At 39.2% G+C, this 13310-nt stretch overlaps 3 protein-coding genes across 6 annotated transcripts in view; all 3 read right to left on the bottom strand.

Moving 5' to 3' along the window:
• LOC119498161 (caspase-8-like) overlaps nucleotides 1-5274 on the bottom strand; it is a 28048-nt gene extending 22774 nt beyond the window's left edge. For 2 of the 4 annotated variants that reach the window (XM_037786728.1, XM_037786726.1), the window contains exons 1-8: nucleotides 5123-5274; nucleotides 3614-3784; nucleotides 1867-2042; nucleotides 1617-1722; nucleotides 949-1081; nucleotides 817-872; nucleotides 664-730; nucleotides 444-508 (exon numbers count right to left, since the gene is read on the bottom strand). In XM_037786728.1, coding sequence (XP_037642656.1) covers nucleotides 444-508; nucleotides 664-730; nucleotides 817-872; nucleotides 949-1081; nucleotides 1617-1722; nucleotides 1867-2042; nucleotides 3614-3721 — 711 coding nt within the window. In that variant the 5' untranslated portion in view covers nucleotides 3722-3784; nucleotides 5123-5274. Of the gene's footprint in view, nucleotides 1-443; nucleotides 509-663; nucleotides 731-816; nucleotides 873-948; nucleotides 1082-1616; nucleotides 1723-1866; nucleotides 2043-3613; nucleotides 3797-5107 lie in introns of all 4 variants that reach the window. The other 2 variants (XM_037786729.1, XM_037786730.1) reach the window with 2 other exon arrangements.
• LOC119498157 overlaps nucleotides 1-13310 on the bottom strand; it is a 74036-nt gene that overhangs the window by 11425 nt on the left and 49301 nt on the right. The gene's annotated exons all lie outside the window — the stretch shown is intronic.
• On the bottom strand, nucleotides 6158-11768 carry LOC119498172 (ciliogenesis-associated TTC17-interacting protein-like). Its single transcript, XM_037786755.1, has 9 exons — nucleotides 11324-11768; nucleotides 10058-10243; nucleotides 9906-9961; nucleotides 9214-9300; nucleotides 8775-8942; nucleotides 8564-8688; nucleotides 6928-7004; nucleotides 6774-6841; nucleotides 6158-6592 (listed from the first exon to the last, which is right to left on the bottom strand). The coding sequence occupies exons 1-9, from the start codon at nucleotides 11442-11444 to the stop codon at nucleotides 6404-6406; spliced, it is 1077 nt and encodes a 358-aa protein (XP_037642683.1). The 5' UTR covers nucleotides 11445-11768; the 3' UTR covers nucleotides 6158-6403.

Here is a 13310-nt window from a genome sequence, read left to right as displayed (position 1 = left end):
AAGAATTGCAGAAACACTGTATAGCCAGCAGATAGCTAGGTAGCTTAGGTTAGCATATAGACTGGATACGGGGGGAAAGAGCTAGCCTGGTTCTGTCCAAAGGACCTCTAAAGCTCACTAATTAACATGTTATATCTCGGTTGTTTAATCTGTACAGGAACCAAAGTGCAAAAATGAAAAGTTGTGGTTTTATGTGCCGGACTATTTCTAACTGCCGGCAGTAGCTTCATATGTTTCGTACAGACATGAGAGTGGTATTGATCTTCAATTATTTCCAAAATGTCAAACTATTCCTTTAAAGAGTAAAAAATAAAGTATATACAGTAGTCACTGAGATTACAGCCCTGAAGGTGTGTGACACTGCAAATCACAAACATTAATGTTCTAATAAATGAAAGAATGAATGAATGAGAGGTATGTGTGTTTGTGTGAATGTGTTTTACGTGATCAGGAAGAGTGGGGGACTCTATATGTGGTGCTGCATCGGGGCACACGCTCGCTGCTCCATCTGAAAAATAAACATGATAAAAATAACAGCACGAGAGTGAATATCTGCAGCAGTGAGGGTGGTGGAAGGCTTGCCATTAAGGGTAATTATTCCATGGCTGTGTGCTCAAATGAATGGCAGATCAGTGGGTAATACAGCGGAAAAGAGAGACTTACCGCCAGGCTGAGTCACAGACATCAACATATTGATAGATTGTGTTGGCTGACGGGAGTTGTTGACCCTCTGTAGGAAGAAAACAGAGTTGCAGTCCTCATTAAACTGGCTCATTGTAGGATGAACTGTATAATAACACACATATATACACACACCTGGTAATCCACGCTGACATGAGCAGATCTGTTTTGAGGCGGCAGCTGGGTTACCCCTAAAAAAGATCACAATCATTTCATGGATTTCATAGTAATACAACATTTTAATGTGTATGTAAGTGCGTCTCATACCGTCCATGTAGCGCTGTATAGTCAATGCCAGTTGTTGATCCAACTCAAGCAGTGTTGCATGCAGCACACGAAGATTTGTGTTCGACAGTAAGTCAGCATTCTTTTCCATTTCAGCAAACACATCCAGTGCTGTCTGTAATTAACAGAGATGAGTTGATAAAAAACAAAACAAAATGAACATGCAAGAAACAATTGCTTGTGGCAAAATGGCTGTAGTTCACTTCAGTAACATAGCAAAGCAAATTATATTTAGGTTCAGGTCTTCACCGTGCCCTTATCCTATGAAGATTATATCTTAAATAATAATCCAAACTTTCAAAATAATAATTTCATTTAGGTTTCCTCAAGAAATGAATGAAATGCTGATATATAAGTCAACTGTATATTTTTTAATAAAGCTGTCTAACACCCCTTAAAATCAAGAAGTACTCGAGACCCCCCATGAAGCTTTGGTGACCCTTTATGGGGGTCGGGATCCCCAGGTTAGGAACCGGTGATCGTCATCTGAGTAGTGTTATTAATTAATTTGATTAACGAACCACTGTTCACAGAAAAAAGATGTAATCAATGCTGATTACAGTGGAGAGAGATGAACTATAAAAAAAAAAAGTCTACATGTCATCATTTCTTAAGTAATTGTTTATGTGGAAGGGTGGGTGTGTTCTCACTTTGCATGTCTCAGTTTGTCTTCTGCCCAGCTTGTCGCTCAAAAGAAACTTCATCTTTTCAAAATTTTCGTTAGTCATGTCGGCGTATACTTTGTACAGCATCACCCTGAAAGAAAGAGCAGAAGAGTGGAAAGGAGAAAGAGGAGAGAAACAACAGACAAAAGACTTTAACTTTGGGAATAAAGCTGTATTGTGATCCTCGTGTACAGTTATCTCCTCCAGTTAAATGTCCTTCTGGCTTTACATGTACCTGTATTCTGACAGCATGGGATTTGCATCGGTTTCTTCTGGTCGCCTGCTGTCTGTCTCCAGGAAGTTGAGGAGGTCTGGTCGACCGATAGTTTGGAGCAGCTGACAAAGGAAGAAATGGTTGTCCAGCAGACCTATTTCTTGTAGTCTCAAGAACAGCTTTTTTGCATCCCTGATCTGTATGAGAGCAACCGAGAAACACACAAACAAACCTTTTGAGAAATGCAACAGCTGAGAATGTAAGCGACGGGAGAGAAATGCTGTCCATAAGACACCATAGAAAAAAATCTGTGAGTTGAAAGCAAGGGAGTGGTGTTTGGAGGTAGAGAAATACATCACAACTACGAATTAAATCAAGTTTCGCTAATAATGATCATGCTGGGCCTATTTATGTGTTGTGTTTTTTTCTACTTTTGCCTTTAAACGTATGATCCCTTGTTTCCCTTAATTACCTTGTCTCTATCTCTTTAGTTTGTCTTTACAATGAAGCACTTTGTTAATTTTGTTTGGTAAAGCTTTGCAACATATTTTATTATTGTTAAAACAAAAACAAAAACATTTTACCATACACACTTTTATTTTGGTGATTATAGGATATCTGTAACACACTTTCACTTTCAGAAAAAAAAACATATTTTTCTTCAGTCATGGGGTTGAGACAAGTGCAAAGACAACGGGCCTTTCTCAAACCACCCCCCTACACCCTCTCCCACTCTGTTTGCGCGTTCTCGTGGAGGGTCGTCATATTAAGTACCATCCCAAACCAATTAGCTGGGAGTGGAAGTGCCTTCCAACAGTGAGCCTGCATCGATGCTGACTTACTGGACATGTGCAATGCTCCTAACGGTACACGCTCCGTACAAATATAAGTTCTGTGCAACTACCCGTACAAATGTAAACAGCTCAAACTAACATAGACATTTAATATTGTCATACAGACATTAAGAACTTAAAGGTTATGTTCTATTTAGGATGAAATGTAAAGTCTAGAAAAATGGTAGATGTGTTCATTTGATTGTAACGTGTTGTATATTTACATCTAAAGGGACTGTTGCAAAAACCAAGCAGCTTATAAACATCAGAGATAAAAACGAGATGCTTACAGGAAAAAAAAGAAATGCCACCAAAGAAGCATGGAGTACGTTTTATTTCTGTTAATTGCATATTCTTTTTATTCTTAATATTGTGAACCTTTGCACAGCCCCTAGAATATATATTTGCACATTCCTGCCAAGCTCTTTCATTTTAAACAGACACATCGTACATATTTTTTAAATAGGAGGTATTAGTCTTTTTTATTTTTATTGTATTTTTTTCTGTTCTATATTCGTGTTTCTTGTTTATGCATCAAAACACCAAAGCAAATTCCGTGTATGTGAAAACCTACTGGCAATAAACCGAATTCTGATTTAGATTTTTCTCCGTAGGCTTAAGGCCTATTTAATGTGGAGTGAATGTAATGAGTCTGCCACCTCACTGCCCACACTGTGACTTATGTATCTTATTATTAGTGCTGTGCATAACAGATGCCGCTTGATGCGAAACCATGAAAAGTTACGACAGTTCCTGTTCCCGTCGGAGAGAGAGAAGTTCATCCCAAAGCTTGCTGCTGTATTTATACCCTTCACCTTTAAAGAAGGGTGCTTCACTCAGCTGTGAGTGTGACTACAAACAAAGTTCACCCTATCACGGAGCGGGAGGGTCCGGGTTTGAGAAAGACCCAACAGTACCAGGTATGTGGTGCTCACCCCCTCCAGGCGTTTCTTGTTGACAACATCCCGACACAAGAAGCAGAGAGCTGCCACCTCAGAGGACTCCAGCTCCTCATCTATGCTAGACAGCTTCAGCCTATCCATCACAGACCCACTTCCACCAGCGCAGGCCTGGTGCTCAGCTCACGGTGCTCAGCTCACGGCGCTCTACAGGGATCAGAGAGGCAGAAACAACAGAGACAAGCAGGGGGTAAAAAGGAAAAGTTGGCATTTGTTGGGGAAACTAAAACAAGTGAAACATGACATGAGCTCAAATGACTGGCCAAATACCACCTCTATACTTGATGTGGCTGAATAATATAGAAACATTGATTTACGCCATAAATGATAAACATATTAGAAAGTACAGTTAAATCACTGTTGACATTTTGAGTACTCCTTACATTTAAAGCCCTTAACTTCAACCTGTAGGCAGTGTGAGGTCCTCAGGCAGGAACCTGATGGCTGTTCCCATGGCTAGGTTTAAGACTAAAATGTATTTCAAATGGTTAAAATATTTGTATGTATTTGAGTGGTATATTATCAATCCCCTTTTCTATATTTTGTTCTTGATTTTAAAGGTCCCAAATTGTAAAAGGTGAGATTTTCATGTCTTTTATATTATAAAGCAGGTTTAAGTACTATATAAATCCTGTTAAACTATCAAAACGCTCAATATACGGAGAAATACACACAGCCCGTATTCAGAAATTGTGCATTTGAAACAAGCCGTTAGGATTTCTGTCCATTTGTGATGTCACAAATATACAATATTTAGACCATTACACGGTTTTAAACATAAACATTCAAAATGTGTCCCAGTTTATTTCCTGTTGCAGTGTATGTAAATAACATCAGCTGACAGGAAGTAAACATGGACCCAAACTGTTGCCTAGCAACGCAATTCAGTTGAAATGCACTAAAAAGGAGCGTTTCAGACAGAGGATAAATACAGGTATATTCAGACAGACAGTACGAGGAAAATAAAATTTATTTTTTTAACATTACAGCATGTTAACATGTTCTAGTAGAAACAGTATGAACCTGAAAATGAGCACGATATGGGACCTTTAACTTTTAATGTTCACTTCCTTTTTCTTGTTTTATATGTGCCCTTTGAAAACCACATTGTGTTATGTTACTGTATAAATAACATGCACTATTATTATTATTATTATTATTTTGTTTTATATATCTTTGGGTTCAGTTTTAGGTAGGAGGGGGAAACATTTCGATGTAACACCAACAGGTCCTGACGTTTGTTTGACTTCACAAAATTAAAAGTTTAAAAAGTTTTAGCTCAAACTCTGGTTACAACAGTAATGTAACCAATTAAATCAGTTTAACAGTAACATTACACTACAGTCAACAAACAGCCGAACTGTTGAGGTTACTCGGTTATAGACTAGTTTAACAGCTAGTTTACAGTAAGCTAACTAACGGCTGAATACATTAACTAACCTCTGTAAACACACAGGTGAGTCAACTTACCACGTTAAAACTTACCGCTGTCAGTTTATGTGCGTCTTCTGTTACTCAGTAAAACAATATCCCCTTTTTTAGACCGAAAAATAAGTCACAAATGAAGCCTTAGTGCTCGCAGTCCGCCGCCGCTTACTGGTTTCACTTTCAGAGGAAGTGAGCGACGTGTTTTAAAGAACGACTACTTCCGCTTAAAACCTTCAAAATAAACGCTATATGGTCAATAGAGACGCAAAAGTAAAGTCTTACTTCGGATTAGTCGACTTGAAGTGGTCCAAGACCAGTCAAAACAATTATCCTATAACTTATTTGGAGAATGTTGTAGCACGCCTTTCATTATATATCTTTTTTCTTTGTCTTTTTACATTGTACACTTTTATTTTGAAGACAGACTCGCTTGCTGGAGGTTGACAAACTTGCTCAGACATGTCTCATAAGATAGACAGTAGTGATGGGAATTCCGGCTCTTTTTAGGGAGTCAGATCATTTGGCTCAGCTCACCAAGAAGAGCCGGCTCTTTCGTCTCCCAAACGGCTCTTCATTTTACCACTTCTGCCTTTTATAATTCAGCCAAATTTAGCTTTAGCTGTTTTGACCTATGATTAGTATGTGTGCTTTGTTCAAATTGTTCAATATAATTATACTAATCCTTATAATTTCCCAAATACCATAATTTTACATGCTGCTTCATTTCCGCGCACCACACTACTCTCTCTCTTTCTCTCCTCCTCTCCCTCCTGCTCTGTACCTGTAGACCGTCAGCGCGCCGTGCACCCCGCCCCTCACTGCTTGATGGTATGATCGTTGTCTGTCATCACCTGATTGGTCGCACGGACGTCATTAACACAACATTCAGTCACAGTCAGTGCATGAAGTGCCCGTGGCGCGGAGAAGATCGTCCTGTCATTCTGCCTTGAATTAATAAAACAATAAATAAATAAACGTCACTCAGACGGGAGCCAGCTCCTATCACTTAAAAGAGCCAGCTCTTTGAGCTGGCTCGTTCGTGACCGACACATCACTAATAGACAGGTACCAACAATGAAATTACAAACATTGTTTGAAACATACCACTTTATTCAGATCACTAAAGTTAGTTTTTTTTTTAGCAAGATCACACAGCTCAGGTGAAGTCTCAGGTTTGAAAGTTTCCCTTTAATACAGCTAGTCATCTGTCACTTATATAACATCAGACAAGATATAACATAACCAAATGCAATTTTAAAATTAAATGTCAAGTTAAAAGGATAAATGAACAGAATAGCTATATATGTTTTTTTTAAAAAGGCTGTTTAGCATGTGCTTTCAGAGTGAGGAGGCTTCCAGGCTTGGTTCTGGAGGACGGCGGGAGGCAAAAGGGAGGAAGTACTCTCTGGCAAACTGGAAGACGTCATCTGGTTTCCTCAGCAGCAAAAACTGCAGGAAGTCAGATACGAGCGCACGGATCTCTGGATGCTGTCTCAGGTAGGAGGCATGGTCCGCCTTCAGCTCCTCCTGCCCCCAACGAGATAAAAACGTACATTCATACTCTGTTCTGTTCAAAGGGTTTATAGGGTAAGATGATGATAATGGGAAATATAGCCTGTAGGATAAGATGTATGGAAGGAAAACAGTATTATTCAGGTACAGTCATTCTGAATAAATGTCTTTATCATATGAGAACATTATTGGTTACCTTTCTGTCCAAGAACTTGGAGCGCATCTGCATGTCTTCTTCCCAAACCAGAGGGACCTTCTCAAAACCTCAAAACACACACAACCAAACAAACATCATAACTCTGTTTCATTAGAAAAACTGCTTTTATATGTGTGTGTGAGAGAATGGATACCTTTTTCTAGCTGTGATGGCAGCTGCAGCAGCCTCATGGTGACCGGTGATCCCACCTGCACTCTGCTGACCATGTGCCTGATAAGAAAATACAAACTGCTCAAAAAAAATACTTTATCAAGTCATATTAAAAAATTTTTTTTCCACAAAATGATTTACAGAGCGTGAAAGTCACAAATGCATGCACTCGTTTAGGATGCAGGTGTGTTTCACTGGCGGTCGAACAATACGCCATCCACACACACATGAAAAACAACACAGAAAATAAAATTAACTTTACTGTAATGTGTTTTTCTTGCTCTCTCTCTCTCTCTCTCTCTCTCTCTCTCTCGCTCTCTCTCTCTCTCTCATACACACTCATTTACATGTATCAGTTCATGGGTCTCACATCTGGATAAAATCCACATACAATTTAACACATTTTTGTTTGAACTTAGCCACATACTGTATATGGATCTCTGGTAGCCAGATCACAAATATCATTGCAATCATGTCTTGGTTTTCACAGGCTACATGCGAACCACACTACAACACTAAAACTCACCAAAACGTTAATTTGATTGTTATCATGCCACCCTAAACACAGGTATAGTCCTTTAAGGAGCTGCAAACACTAAAAGAATTGCAATTTGATCCACAGTGTTGGGCAGTGAGAAGACGTAAAGTCAAAGAGTATACGATAGATATGCTTTTTTGACAACAGCCGCTAGACGGCGTCGCGGTAGCGCTGCTGCCATTTTGGACTGAAAATGGCTGAGTCTGTGGCCATGAAAAGAGACGTCTGTAAATTAGAGGATGATTATTTTTTTTAGGTAAATCAACTTCCCAGTACAAACACTTATATAGCCCTAATTTAAATCATTATGTCCTAAAAGTGGTAAATTAACTAAAAGCTGAATCCAGAGTTATTTTCCTCGGCATAATGAACGTACATCAGACCCGCGGGACTGCACGCTTATATGACATATCTGGTTCTGCCAGCTTCCTGCTAGCTGTATGCAGCTGTAATAATGGATATATTGTCTGTAACTCATCACTTTTATTATGCTATAATACACCCATGGGCTGTATGCTGTAAGCCTGTACCGTGGTGGATGTATAAACGTCTCTGTTCCCAAACAACCGGCTATCGGCCAGCAGCTAGTAGCACTAGTAGCGCTAGTAGCATGACATAAACAGAATTTAATGTGGTTGTAGGCTATTTACTAACACGCAGGGCAAAAGCACAGGGCACAACCTCTTATACATCCATGGCCTGTGGTCTATTGTTCATTGATGTTGGAGGTCCTTCACATGAAAACGTTTGAGATTGATCTCAAAATCTGTGTGCTGAATTTTTCTAACTTCCATTCATGTCCATCGCTCCTCTGGGAAGCGGCCGGGAAAAAAAGTAAGTAAGTAAGTAAATTGTTATAATAGTATGCATATTTATAATATTTTATTGTTCAACACAGGCCATTTCAGTAGAAACATTAAAATAATGACAATAGAATAGAAATAATTTTGTTTTACTTTTGCACTTTGTAGGCGGATGTTTTACTGGCGTCCGGTAGTCACTTTCAAGTGTTGCAATGGAACAAATAATTGACTTTCACTTCTTAGCAATATCCGTTCTTCGGTGTAGTCATTGAGCTTACCCATCAGCCAGGAAGTAGCACTGCCAGGTAGTGGGGCTGTCCTCCACAGAGTGAACAATCCTCTCCACCCCAAATACCTCCACGTCCTCACCCCCAACCTTCAGCTGCTTCAGACCCAGCTCGCTCTGACCTCAGAGAAACAAATAATCAGAGCTCACTATTCAAACAACACACAGAACGACCAAGAGGTCTCACTGGCATGATTACTTACAAAAGTGGTGTGGATGATATGTAATCCCTGGTCGAAGGAGATGAAGGTCATGTGTTCTGGCACCATCTTCCTCAGAGCGATGAGGCGCATCAGCAGCAAGCTGGACCCCTCGGTAACCAGCCCTCGTAGGACACACATGGGATAAGAAGTGCTCTCCTTCGTCGTCTCCTGTACACACACACACATAAAAAAGAATTACACCTTACAGTAATTTCACAACAGCAAGTCTGTTGACATCACCTAAATGTTTGGATAAAACCATTTTGAAGTGTTATCAGAAAGACATTTAGATCCAGATTTCACTAAATGGTAGTAAAAAGTACTTTTAGCCGTGACAAAGGTCATCATATTAGCATCTTTTCCCCATAAAAATGCTTAGAGGGCCTATAGGGATGATAGAACCCTAATGTTGTTTTGCAACAGGGTTATTCTCTCTCACCTCTCCTACAGTGGTAACTTTATTGATCACCATCTGCCCGTCATGCTGCACCATGTGACGCCTCTTGTCCAAACTGTGGCCTTCAAGCTGAAAAGGGGATTCAATGTGTTTAAAGGCAGGAAATACAAAATAAAAAAAAAGACAGATGTGGCATGAGAATGAAGAATAAGAATGAATTCCATGTGTGTTAAAGAGGACCTATTATGCTTATTTTCAGGTGCATACTAGTATTTTGGGTTTCTACTAGGACATCTGACCTCTGTCTGAAACGCTCTGTTTGAGCTCCTGCCAGATTTTTAAAAAACGGCTGTCATGCAGTGGTTTGACTTTTGAAAACTAGAGCCAATGAAAATGTGGGACATCGTCTCAATATGTGGGACGTGGTACAACGGATAAAAATGCTGTGCAGTCCCTTGTAAAGTGGGACGCCTGGTCACCCTAGTTACTTGGTGACATCACCACGTTACGGAATAAAAGGCGGGACGTTAAGCAAGGTGTTTCAGGCAGTTCAGGAGCATTGTCTCTGTGGGGGAGAGTAACTCCCTTTGGCGTGGACTTTGGGCTTTGTAACTTCGCAGACCTTTTACATGCACAAAAAACTGCATAACACACTAAAGGAAAGGGGAAAAAGCACAAAAGAATAATAGGTCCCCTTTAAAATGAGACAGTGCGGAGAGTTTGCAAAGACCCACCTTGACATACTCATGGTAATCTTCCTCCAGCACCTCCAGGTCCGTGGTTAGGTAGGCTTAAATGGACAGTGAAAAAAGGACAAAGGACATTCAGATAAATAGACAAAACTTTGGAGGTCAATCTGTCTTTGCAGCCCCTGCCTCCCCCTCACCCATCACTGTAGTTCCACAGGGGGAGTCATCGATGGCTCCCTGGCTCTTAGCATGCAGTAGCATACACGGCTGCTGGACTCTTCGGGCAAACTCCACCGTCACACTGAACTTCCCCAGGTCCCGGCCGCCCTCTGACAAAGTCACCAGAGAATCTGGAAACACACACTTCAGCAGCTCTGCAGGCTCTGGGAGAAGTGGGGGATTTTTACGTTTTAACGTATGGACAGTTTTAAATAAGTCTAAAGCAGGGGTCAGCAACCTTTACTACCAAAAGAGACATTTTAGTCAAAATTAAAAAAAAAAAAATCTGTCTGGAGCCGCAAAACATTTGAGCATTGTGATGAAGGTAACACAGTTTATAGTCTAAGTATATAGTATATAAGTCTAATGCAGTGAGGGCCAAAGAGAAAATGTATTACGGAGTATGAGGGCCACTATTATGAGAAAAAAGTCGTAACATTATGAGAATAAAGTCATAACTTTACGTGAAAAAAAGTTGTAATATCGCGAGAATAAAGTCATAACTTTACTAGAAAAAAAGTCGTAACATTACGAGAATAAAGTCATAACTTTACGAAAAACAAAGTCGGAATATTGTGAGAATAAAGCCATAACTTTACGAGAAAAAAAGTCGTAACATTACGAGAATAAAGTCATAACTTTACGAGAAAAAAGTCGGAATATTGTGAGAATAAAGTCATAACTTTACGAGAAAAAGTCATAACATTACGAGAATAAAGTCATAACTTGACTTTATCTCATAATAAACTTCTGACTTTATTCTTGTAATATTATGACTTTTTTTCTCGTAAACCTACAATTTTATTTTCATAATATTACGACTTTTTTCTTGTAAAATAATGACTTTATTCTCATATTATTACGACTTTTTTTCTAGTAAATCTATGATTTTATTTTCATAATATTACGACTTTATTCTCGAAATCTCAGATCTATTTTTTTTCCTCAATGTGGCCCTAATACTCTGTTGTACCACAGACCTACAACAATGATAAACACAAATGAAAATGTAAACAAAAAACTGTTAATCACTTCCATGTTTAATAATCCACAGGGAGCCTCTGGAGAGGAGCTAAAGAGCTGCAGGTTGCTGTCCTCCTGGTTTAGAGCTTTATTTTCTATATTTGGTTCATTGTCAATTCTGTGCCTGGGTGCAACACGAGATGTGCCAAAACCAGGTGGTGTTAACTCCAGCAGCCTACGCAGTTTGTGTCAGTAGCCTGCAGAGTAAACGGACATCTCACCAATGCTGGACATGAACGTGTTCGCTTCGTCAGAGGCTTTCAGCTCCTCTCCGAGTTCGAGTCCCTCAATCCCCGCTGCGGCTCCGGCTGGTGTCTCGTCTTCCAGCGGGGCTTCCATCATTAACGCTGTCTTTATTTAATGGCAGATACTCCCGGTAATAATAATAAAAAACAGCTTTATAATACACACTTTTGTTGCAACAGATAGCTTGTTTGGTTTAGTTTTTATGGCAAGCAGCCTTTTGATGTTCCTCCCGGAAGAGAGGACGAACAAATGTGAGTTGTCAGGGCAACGACGCTGCAGTACCGTAAAGACGGACGTAAGTGCGCAACCGAATTCCCACCAAAGCAGGTGCACACAAACAAATCCTATTCATTGCTCCATAATGTGTGTTGGTTGAATGCCTTTTTAAATCCTCCATGTGTTTAGCTATTGTTAAGAATAAAAAAAGAAAAATTTAAAAAATAAAGGCTTATTGTTTTTTTTTTTGTTTTGTGTGTTTTTTTTAATTCTATTCTTTCTTTTTATCATTATTATTATTATTATTTCTTTTCTTAATTTTATTTCAATTTTGAATGTAGAAGTTGTTTTCTCTAGTGTACTTAATGAGTTCGTCTATAAGCTCAACTACTTAAAAAAATGGTTTATAAACTATTGTAATCACGAACTGTAAATTGCATATATTAAAACAACCTCGAAAAAAAGGAAAAAATAAAGTATAAAAAAAAATAAAAAATAAAAAATAAAAAATAAAGGCAATATACCAATTCATTAAAAAGGAAGCGAAGAAATACAATGACAAATTGCATTTCTCTTTACCATGCAGTTACTGTCATCCATTTTACATTTGCTCTACTGGTTGTGTTTGGATTTGTTTTTCTAAGCCATGAAAAAATATTGTTTAAAAAATAGATTGCGTTAGGAACACTTTCATATACTAGATATGCATAGATAAGGCTAGGAGGCAATAAAAAGGCATGTTGACATTAGTAACTTATTTGTTAGATATGCAAATGGCACCAAAGCAAGGCAGCTTTATTTGTATAGCACATTTCAGCAACAGGGCAATTCAAAGTGCTTTACATAAACATTCAAGAACATTGTGAAAAAGTGCAAAAGAACATTAAAGGGACTATTTGTAACTTTCAGAAATGCTTGTTAACAGCAACACCTGTGGTCGTTAAGTCAACGAAAGTCAGGGTCGAGCTCGCGCTTGCTCGCTCTGAATAGACATGAACGAGCATCGCTCAAAACAGTGAGGCGACACACGTCAGCTAAAACCACAATATCACTCTATATTTCAGCTGCTTGGCAGCAATGTTAGCTGACCAGACGAAGGTCTCTCCATGAATCAATGCTGATCCTAGTGTTGGCTTTTCCTGCTTCAGCCCCGCTGCTTCAGCCTCCGGGGCTGAACAGCGGTCTGAACAGCGTAGCCACACGCGAGTGCGCATATGCGAGCTCGCATGGGATCCCGACCCGGTAGATTTATACGTGTAAGAAGTAACAAACAGTTCCTTGAAGACATAATTGAAACAGTTATAAAAACATTAAATATTCGAAAATAAAAACAAGCTAAAAATAAAAGCTAGGATAGAAGCTAAAATAGAGTATAACACACAAGAGTAAAAGTTCTAGTGCAGTATAAGATCATTATCTGGTTTAATAAAAGGAAGCAGCAAACAGGAAAGTTTTAAGCTTTGATTTAAAAGAACTCAGAGTTGGAGTTGGTCCTGCAGTTTTCTGGGAGCTTGTTCCAAATATTTGGTGCATAAAAACTGAACGCTGCTTCTGCATGTTTAGTTCTGGCTCTGGGGACGCTAAGCAGACTTGATCCAGATGACCTGAGAGGTCTAGATGGTTCATAGCAGAAGATCAGAAATGTATTTTGGCCCCTAAACCATTTAGTGCTTTGTAAACCAGCAGGAGTATTTTGAAATCAATTCTCTGAGAGACAGGGGGCCAGTGTACAGACCTCAGAACTGG

Source organism: Sebastes umbrosus, chromosome 12 (assembly GCF_015220745.1).
Source record: "Sebastes umbrosus isolate fSebUmb1 chromosome 12, fSebUmb1.pri, whole genome shotgun sequence".
NCBI classification, from domain to species: Eukaryota; Metazoa; Chordata; class Actinopteri; order Perciformes; family Sebastidae; genus Sebastes; species Sebastes umbrosus.
This window is presented reverse-complemented; position numbering and strand designations above follow the sequence as displayed.

Excerpts from the sequence above, each read along its gene's own strand:
- LOC119498172 (XM_037786755.1), bottom strand. The coding sequence starts at position 11,444 with ATGATGGAAGCCCCGCTGGAAGACGAGACACCAGCCGGAGCCGCAGCG. Across the intron at positions 10,244-11,323 it reads CACGTTCATGTCCAGCATTG|AGCCTGCAGAGCTGCTGAAG; the intron begins GTGAGATGTCCG and ends CACTTCTCCCAG. Across the intron at positions 8,689-8,774 it reads ATATCATCCACACCACTTTT|AGCGAGCTGGGTCTGAAGCA; the intron begins GTAAGTAATCAT and ends CTCTGAGGTCAG.